The sequence below is a fragment of the Fukomys damarensis genome, unplaced genomic scaffold (genome assembly GCF_012274545.1).
Source record: "Fukomys damarensis isolate Sample0158 unplaced genomic scaffold, DMR_v1.0_HiC HiC_scaffold_12, whole genome shotgun sequence".
Classification (NCBI taxonomy): domain Eukaryota; kingdom Metazoa; phylum Chordata; class Mammalia; order Rodentia; family Bathyergidae; genus Fukomys; species Fukomys damarensis.
In genome coordinates, this window is record NW_022900924.1 from 23,941,546 (window position 1) to 23,951,174 (window position 9,629).

At 34.9% G+C, this 9,629-nt stretch overlaps 1 protein-coding gene across 1 annotated transcript in view; it reads right to left on the reverse strand.

Annotated features, from left to right (window-relative positions):
* Nucleotides 1-5,089: 5,089 nt before the first annotated feature.
* The window catches only part of Otol1 (otolin 1), a 9,521-nt gene continuing 4,981 nt past the window's right edge, over nt 5,090-9,629 (reverse strand). Inside the window, exons 3-4 of the mRNA XM_010604519.1 lie at nt 6,605-6,676; nt 5,090-5,988 (exon numbers count right to left, since the gene is read on the reverse strand). Coding sequence (XP_010602821.1) covers nt 5,090-5,988; nt 6,605-6,676 — 971 coding nt within the window. The remainder of the gene's footprint in view (nt 5,989-6,604; nt 6,677-9,629) is intronic.

Consider the following 9,629-nt stretch of genomic DNA (forward strand, 5'->3'; position numbering starts at 1 on the left):
ATATTGAAGATATACTCCTAAGTGAAATAAATAAGTCGCACATGTGTAAATACCGAATAGTTTCCCTGGTGTGAATAATCTGCAACAATGCATAAGATTCTAATAAGATTACTGACATTTAGAAAAGGGAAGAAAGGAGCTAAATGTGTAGGGAAGGTGTGATGGGTAGGGGAAGAACAAAAAGGGAAAATAAAAAAATGTGAGAGAATGAAAAGATGAAAATAAAGTGTTTGTAGATGGGAAGGGGAGAAGGGGGTGAAAGGAGGGCAGAGGTAAGGGGAAAAAATGAGAATCAAGACTTGTCATGTAGAGGTACATGATCCCAACAATGAATGTAACTGTACTGAATCCCTAAAATGTACCAATAAACTCAATAAAATTAAAAAAAAAATCTCACTTTATTAAACTTACTTTCTGTTGCAAAATAAGAAAATAAACAAGATAAATATTAAGCAACATCAGTAATAAAACATAACATATGATGAAGTCTATGGAGAAAAACAAAGTAGGGACAAGAGACAGAGCATGAAGACTGAAATGTGAAACTGAATGATCCAGCTAAACATCATGACACGCACATGTAATCCCAGCTACTTTGGAGGATGAGGTAAGAAGATTATGAGTTCAAGGCCAGCCTGAGAAACTTATCTCAAAAAAAAAAAGGTGATCTAAAGGGCTTCGCTGAGCAGGTGATATTTGAATCAAGGTTTGAGAGAGAAGAGGGGGCCTGCCACGCAATCACCTGGAGCCACAAGCATTACATACAATTCAAGATGAAAAACACAAATTGCTGAGTGTAAAGACATCTGGTGACTTTAATGAGAAGCACTGCAGTCAATATTCAGACCCAGAGTGTAGGAGATGGCAGGAGATGAAGACAGAAGAGAAGCAGGGGATCCGGCCCCAGAGAACCTCTCTGGTCATAATAAAGATTTGGATTCTTTCCAGATGAAATGAAAGTTTCAGGAGCTTTGAACAGAGGGCTAAGATGCTCTAACTTTCTTTTTAACAAGATTCATTTGATTGATGGAATCAAAGGCAAAAATAAATACTAGATCCAATCAAGAAGAACCTCTGTGTGAGCCCATGAAAGTCCTGCATGAAACAAGTACATAATACATAAAAGTATTATAGTACCAAGGAACCTTTGTTAGAAATCAGGATTGAATTTTGACACAGCACAATGTGCACATGCTTCTGTGAGTGCCACCTTCAGTTTCCTGGCGACTCCTCTTCATGCCTCCATTAAGATTCATTGGTTATTGTGCTGCATATTAGTGGCTATGATCATTGCTTTCAAAGTTGGAAGAACTTGAGCTATGTTTAAGAGAAATACAAACTTAGCAGATCCTTCCTCTAGAAAGCATAAATGCCAGAGATAATGATGTATTATTAGGCATCCATTTTCTTTGTTCTATTTTTCCCCACTTCATCACTTTTATGTAATCATGAATTTTACGACATTCACAAAAGTTGTACATTTGATAGCTACAGAAAATTATTCAATATTAAATAATTTATGTCATTCAAATTTTAATTTATAGAAGTCTAGATAGAAAATCCATGATGGATATAGCTTCTAGATATTTTTGAGATAGAGAGATGGCACTATAAATGATGATGAAATTTAAATGTTTTTAATATTTATATTTATATATTTATAGATAAATATTTCATCTATAATAGTGATAATGCTTCTTAATTAACCCCCATTGCTATATTTGGATATGTAATGCAAAGTTCCTGGTTCATTTCTAGGCTTTACTGCCAATTCATCTGAGCAAAGTTTCTCCCAATTGAAATTCAATTTTTAAAATTTCTGAGAAATACAATGATTTAACAAAGGTGGTAAAATTTGATAATTCTGCCCAAAAGAATGGAAATTGTGAAGATTTTGCTTACAAAAATATTTTTTGAAAATAAGTGTTAAAGATAACATCTATGGGATAAATGTGTAGTAATTCATGGCTTGATATCTTTATATTATATCCAGTCATAACCTACACATTAACCACACGTATATGTACTGTCAGTCATCTTTGTTATTTTATTTACCATCAATCATATAAAAATAGCACTTAATTTTTTTTCAGTAAAAAAAGCTTATATTTTAAAATAAGAGGGCTGGGGATTTAGCTTAGTGGTTCTGCTGCCTGCCTCGCAAAAGCAAGGTCCTGAGTTCGATGTCCAGTACCAAAATAACTAAATAAAATAAGAGAACATTTATGTTTTTTGTGATTCTAAAAAGAAAAGAATTTGTCACTCAATATTCAGGAAAATGCTTGCTCTAATTTTTTAAATATATCCTCCATCAAAGTCGGAGTTCCCTTTTTTAAGATTTTATTAGTATGCATTTGGAGTACATATGATTACATTCATCATGGGGAGTTGGTACATGTATACATGTATAGTTCTCTTCTTTTTCCTAGCTTGATAAGCACATTTTTACAGAGTGGACAATAACATGTGTTCAGAACTATTTTTTCTACATGTAATAAAATGATCATGTCATTTCTCTTTTCTAATTTCATAAAATTAAAAAAAGTAAGAGAACAGAACATATTTTAAATGACCATTAGCTTGATTTAAACATGTAGAAATGTAGTTTGTTAGTTCCCATTTTCATTTTGACCCTGGACCTCTTAAATATTAAGGGAACCCAGTTAAGAGGTTATTGTAGAAATCTAGGCAAACGATTATGGTAGGGTGAACAGGGTTGCAGTAATAGAGATGTGAGAAATTATAAAATTCTGGATATATACTGAAAGAAAGATAAGAAAGATTTTTCTGACAGGTTGCATTTAAGTTTTAAAGAGGAACTCAAATGAAAAACCTTTGCTAGCCTGAGCAACTGGACAGAAGAAGTTGCCATTATGTGAGTTAAAGAGGAATTTGGGAGTAGGCAGTTTGTGAGAATTTCAGAAGCGTGAATTTACCATGTCAAACTTAAAATATCTCAGCAGGATTTGCAGTTTGGTGTTCAGGGATGTCATTCAAGTATTGTATTGGTAGTCATTAGGGTAGGAGTGGGGTGAGAATTGTATTCAAATTCTGGGGATGAGAGAGATGCAACTTTTGGCTTTTGCCTTTAGAAAAACAGGAAACATGATATATTGAAAATAAAAAGTGCTCTGCTGTGCCACCCCTCCCTCTTTATAGCAGACAGTGTCATGAAGAACCCACAACACAATTCCCAAAGCTATTTCTAGAAGCTAGTAACTTCTTTGTTTTTGCTACCCTGGAATAAAGCTCATATTTACCATCAATCCTGGATGTTAACTGTAAACTCTTACCTTCAGATTTCCTATAAAACATCTATCACAAACTCAGGTGTAAGGCACTGTCAGATACATAAAATTTATTGTGGTTTCCTCACTGGTTCCTTGTCCAGTAAGGAAATTAAATGATTTGACAAGACTTCTATCTTCCTAACATTGTTGGCTCTCAGCCTCCCCACATTGCTCCAACCCAACAGTAGAGATATTGCAAAGAAAAAGCAAACAAACAAACAAATAAGAACATAAAAGCAAGAGTAAAAACTTTAAGTTCTTAAATCTCTTCACTATCTAATCTTCAAATTGTAAAAGAAATAAAAATTCACGTGTATGCATCACTCTTTTAATCCTTCATAAATTATCTTGTTCTCTCTCTCTCTCTCTCTCTCTGACAAATACAAGCACAGCCATGACTAAAGTAATATTACAGTCTAAACAGAAAAGAACTGCTGAAAGAAGAGGGAAAAGGTCAGGAATAAACCAGACTGCTAGCAAATCCTTGGATGAGAAACAAGTACAGTCTTTCTGAAACATCATACAGGATGCTGTCTTTGATGAGGTTTTGAACCCAAAATAAACTAGGGATCAAGGAATAAAATAAAATTAAACTAATTTCTATAAAAATGTTTGACACTTCACTAATGCATTAAATATAGCATTTCCAATATTTGTTTGACATAGAATATATCCTTTAAAATGATTCATAATAACAACACCCCATAATGCCATTTCACTGAACAAAGTTTGGGAAGCACTATCCTAATATACATATGAATGACAATCCCAAAAGTGAATGTTTTTCAAAATTGGCAGAGCAACACCTCACTCACTCTCTGACTTGATGCAGCAAGATTTGCAAATCTGCATAACTATAACATCATAGAACCAAATTCAGTTTGCATTAAATAAATTCACTTTTTTAAAAAAAATGAAGACACTGAATTATCCAATACTCACAGTTATTAAACATTCACATTGCAAATGAATTCCCAAATCTCCACCTGCTCCCAGCAAAGTTATCAGTGAATCACTGGAATTAATTATTATAGAAATGATGATAATGATGCGAAAGAATTTATTCTAATTAAATGTTCTACCATGAAGTAAGGGTTGAAATTTAGATCAATAATGATTTAATTTTATTCTTGAGTCTTTCGGGGACATTCAGTTCTTCCAAGCACAATAGCCTGATAAATGGTTGCATTTTTGCTGTGTTTGGGCAATAATATCTTTATCAACTTTCTTTTTACATTTTTACCAAACACCCTAGTTCACATAACATCAGTTTTATGGGAAAATTCTTATACATGGATAAGTTTTAAAGACATTTTAGCTAGTTTGCCACTCTTTTTGTGTATTCTCCTGAATTAAAAAAGACAAAAAGGATAGTTCCACTCTGCTGGAAGTCAGACCTTTGAAGAGTATGAGACACTGTGAGAAAGACGTGACACTGTTAGTATCACCATTGCCAGCTCTTGGCTTCACATTCACACAGAGAGAATGACACACAGTTGTATGAAATAGAGAAGATATTTAGAATAATATATTTATTAATTATAAATCTCATCTACATATTTCCATGCAAATATTAATTCTTTAAATACTATCATAATGCTAAATAAAAAAGTTAGCTACAAACAATATATGCTCTCAAGTATATATATTTTCTACATGATATGCCTTTACGAATATCCTGTATCACACAACACTTTTGTATTATTTTTATAATTTTTAAATTTATAATTTGTAAAGAACCATTCTATTTTAATGGACTTATTCCCCTAAACCCCAAGTATATTGTTCAGGACCCAATTTTATGGTGAAGCTTCAAGTGGTTCCTCTGGGTACAAAAGAAACCCAGTAAAAATGCTGTCATCTTCCACACTCACATACAGTCCATTCCAGTCCTTTGACACCTCCAGCCACACTTGATCTCCTGCACTTAATTTCAGAATGAGGAGGAGAGAGGCCTGGTCTATTTCATGACCATAGAGAGTTTCTCTGGTCTTGAACTGCTTCTTATTCTGGGCTATCAGGCTGATCCCAGCAGGCCGGCCCCTCACAGTGGCATGATAGGAAAACACATATGTCCCGGGAATACTGCAGTTAAATTTCCCAGTGAAGGGGCTGTAATCCTCTTGATAGTTATATAGAATCTTGTCAAATTTGATAGGGATGTTAGGAGGAGGAAATGGCTTTGATAAAGCAACGCTGAAAGCTGACTGTGGGACTTTGGCCACCTCACCCTTGGAGCCCTTGAAGCCCCGTGAGCCCTTTTTCCCAATAGGTCCCCGGACCCCTTTAGCTCCAAGCTCACCCTTTGGCCCAGCAGGTCCCACCAGGCCAGGATGACCTAACTCTCCTTTTTCTCCTTTAAGGCCTACATCACCTTTGGCCCCAGGCAGACCATCTGAACCCCTTCTGCCTTCTATTCCAGTATCTCCTTTGCTGCCTTTTTCTCCCTTCATGCCCTCCTCACCTTTTTGTCCTTTTCCTCCTCTCTCCCCTGAATCTCTGCAGTAGCCTTTCTCTCCTGTCTCTCCTTTCTCTCCTTTGGCCCCAGGCCCTCCATTCAAGCCTGGGGAGCCCATGGCTCCTGGGTCTCCTTTGTCTCCTTTGGTGCAATTCCCACACAGATCCCCCTTTGAGCCTTTTTGTCCTTTTACTCCTGCAAGGCCATTGCTTCCTTTATCTCCCTTAGGACCAAGTCCACCTGAAACAGAAAATTTAAATAACATTTAAGGATCATATAGGCTATACACAGCATGCTACAACCACAGAGATCAAGAAATAGAAATGAAACCTCTTAACTGAGGCTTGGAAACCTAGTAAAGGCTATGCCTAGGAGCCATAAATGCAAAAGGCAATTTATAACACGCCATGCTCTCAGAAGGAAAAAAGTTAATGCTCTCAAGAAATAACTTATATTCAGAACTCTTATGTCTAGTTCTCTTTTACATTTATGATAATAAAGTGTATCAGAAAGATAGTTGCTCATTGTATTCCATTATCCTTTCCATTTTAGCCTGAGTAGTCTCCTAAATCTCCATACCATATATCTACATCCAAAGTAGGCATAAAAATCAAAACCAAGAAAGATTCACATATTTTTGCCTTTGACAGCTGAAGACAAGAGCAGAGCTGACATTTTCACCCAGCTTCTAAACTCCTGAAGCCATTCCAGCCAATCACTATACTGAATATTGGAAAAATAATAGTAATGTATATTTCCATCTTGCCTTTCTGATAACTTTAAGTATCAACAGGAAGAGAACAGAGCACTTTACTGCTCTCATGACTATACAAAATAGATATATTTTGCACTCTACCTTGTTCTCCAGGTTTTCCTGGATATCCTGGAATTCCACTTGTGCCTTGGTCCCCACGTTCTCCTTTTAGTCCTAAAATGATACTAAGATTAATTTTTTGCAACTCTATTACTTATTCTATATCTAACATCACTTTTACGACTATGTCACATTCCATTGTTTCCTTTAACCAAAGTGGTTTAAAGGTAAAATAACTTGAACAAAGAATTCTTTTGAAGTCATTAGAAGTATCTACTTCCAAATAATGATAAATCATTTTAAGGAGACTGGATGGCATATCAACCCCTTTAAATAGAATTCATCTTTCCCCATGGCATCTCATGATTCTTCAAATCTCTCATAAAACTCATACCTGCTTATACTGTCTACGTATTTATATTTTTCCTATTATTAATTTTGATTCGCATTTGAAATATGCTTATATGCCTGAAAAATAAAGCCATATACCATTTAAGTTTCAACACAGAGCATGAATGTCTGCAATAAGCCAAAGCTAGTCAAAACAAAAACCCATTCAGGAATGAAAAGTTTTCATTGACACATACCTTCAAAGAAAAATCAATTTTCATTTCATGTTGAAACAACTTCCATTCACTCTTTGGACAAATTATAAAACTATGGCAAATCATATTTGAAAAACACTGAAAGTGCTAGATTGTGATATGTTTGCCATATTTCCATACAATAGATTTTTATATCAAGCCTCACTAGAAGCCTAATGTGTTACAGGGCAACAATCCTGTTATAGATTAATTTTAACTGTAAATGAAAATAGCAAAAATAATAGTCTCAACAAAGCTAACTTGTATTGACAATTTATTTTGCACCAGGTATTAATTCAAGCTCTTAACATTTTTTAAGTCTGGTATTTAAAAATTTAATACAATTTTGCAGGGCGTGGTGGTGCATGCCTATTATCCCAGCATTTGGGAGCCTGAGACAGGAGGATCGCTGTGAGTTCAGCACCAGCTTGGGCTACATAGTGAGATCCAGTTCAGTCTCAATTACATAGTGAGACCCTGTCTCAAAAAAAAAAATACAATTTTGATTTTATATTAATATCATCTCATATAACAGTGAGGTTCATATAACAGCACATTTCATTAACTGGAATGTTTTTATTTTACAAAAATTTATAGCCCAGCAATTCCTCTTCAAGAATGGTGAAGAAGATATTTTTGTCATCATTCTTATCACAGAAAAAGCTAAGTTATAAGAAAATTTAAAAATGTGTAGAGGCAAAATTGACTGCATACAACCATTTTGGCATCGATTTGCCAGCTGTGTTATGTATGAAATGACTAACATTTTGTTTCTTTTTGTTTGTTTGTTTGTTCAGGAAAAAAGAAATACTAGCTCAAATTAAAAGTGACGAGAATAGACTCTCCCTAAATCACAATGCTACAGAATACCACGATTACTCAGTAGAGCTTTCTAAGAAGCTGGCTCCCCTATTACCATCCTACATAAAATACAAAACTTGGATTTAAATCATAGCTCATCGGAAAAGTATCTGGATGCATCCTGAGAAAACCCAAATGTGAATCAGAAGGACCAACCCTATTCCCAGTTCTACTCATTAATCAAATATCAACCTTTACCCACAGAATTATCTAGGTTCTCAAGTTTATGTAAGGAGCTTAATTGCTTATACTGAATTTATTCAATCCAGTAATGATTAACCAGAATGTATTCATTTGATTCCTTTTTTTTAACTTTCAGTCTTAACAAAAAGTCTAAGCTAAGTCTAGAAGTAAAAGGAAAGTAGAGTTGCCACTCTATAGGGACTGGCTGAATGAATTTCTTTTGATCCTTCATCAAAGCACATGCTTAAGAACCTTATCTTATGATACTTCCCACTATTTTCTTCTACTTCCAGAAGTCTAGTTTCCAAAGTGTATGAATCACTGGGGAGGTTCAAACTTATCTTTATTTCACAGGGTTTTCTGCTAACATAATTCAGCCACAAAAGGATTAAAAATTTTCAAGAATGAAAAATCACATAACTGACAAGTGTGAAGTAGCTCTTTCTTACCTTAGCATATTGTTTGAGTAATTACTTCATTGAATGTTCTAGCAGAAATGAGTTAGGCAGCTCCAGAGGCATGTGCAGTGTGATATATAGATGATATTAGGTTTTTGACATGTGACACTGAGACTAAAACACTGAACCTGATGGATAGATGGTATTTTTTCTACAGACTGCTCATATTCATTGAGGAATTTCTAAATGTCCCAGTGAATCTGTAACTTTTTCTCGGTACATTCAGGCACTTACAAAACCATGGAATTTCTGAAGTACAAAACTTTTTCACTTATACATTCATGGAATTACAGAATTTCTGAGCTAGAAAAGATCTATGAAAGCACCATAACTATAAATCTTCTTTGATAGTAAGGAGGGTATAAATAAATAATAATCCATTCCCCTCAGTTTCCAGACAAGGTAAAATGACTGCTCCAAAGTCATGCTATAGTTTTAGTATTTCTGCTTTAATTCTCCACTCAACACTGGTACTGCTTCTGATTTCAGAATGAACAGAAAGAAATGTCTAATTCTCCTTAGGAGACAGGCTGTACACCTAAACTGAATATTCCACGTGATTGGTTGCTCTAGTTAATTCCACTAGTATGAAATTAACTTTCATAACAAGAAAGAAAATTACAAAGTTTATAGGAAAGGATCCCTCTCCAAAGACTTTGCCTTAAGGTTTCCAGTCACTGAGTCATCCAATTAGCCAATGAGATAGAAAGGCCATGTAAGAAACATTCGGCTGTACACCTAAACTGAATATTCCACGTGATTGGTTGCTCTAGTTAATTCCACTAGTATGAAATTAACTTTCATAACAAGAAAGAAAATTACAAAGTTTATAGGAAAGGATCCCTCTCCAAAGACTTTGCCTTAAGGTTTCCAGTCACTGAGTCATCCAATTAGCCAATGAGATAGAAAGGCCATGTAAGAAACATTCCGTGTGTGTGTGTGTGTGTGTGTGTGTGAGAGAGAGAGAGAGAGAGAGAGAGA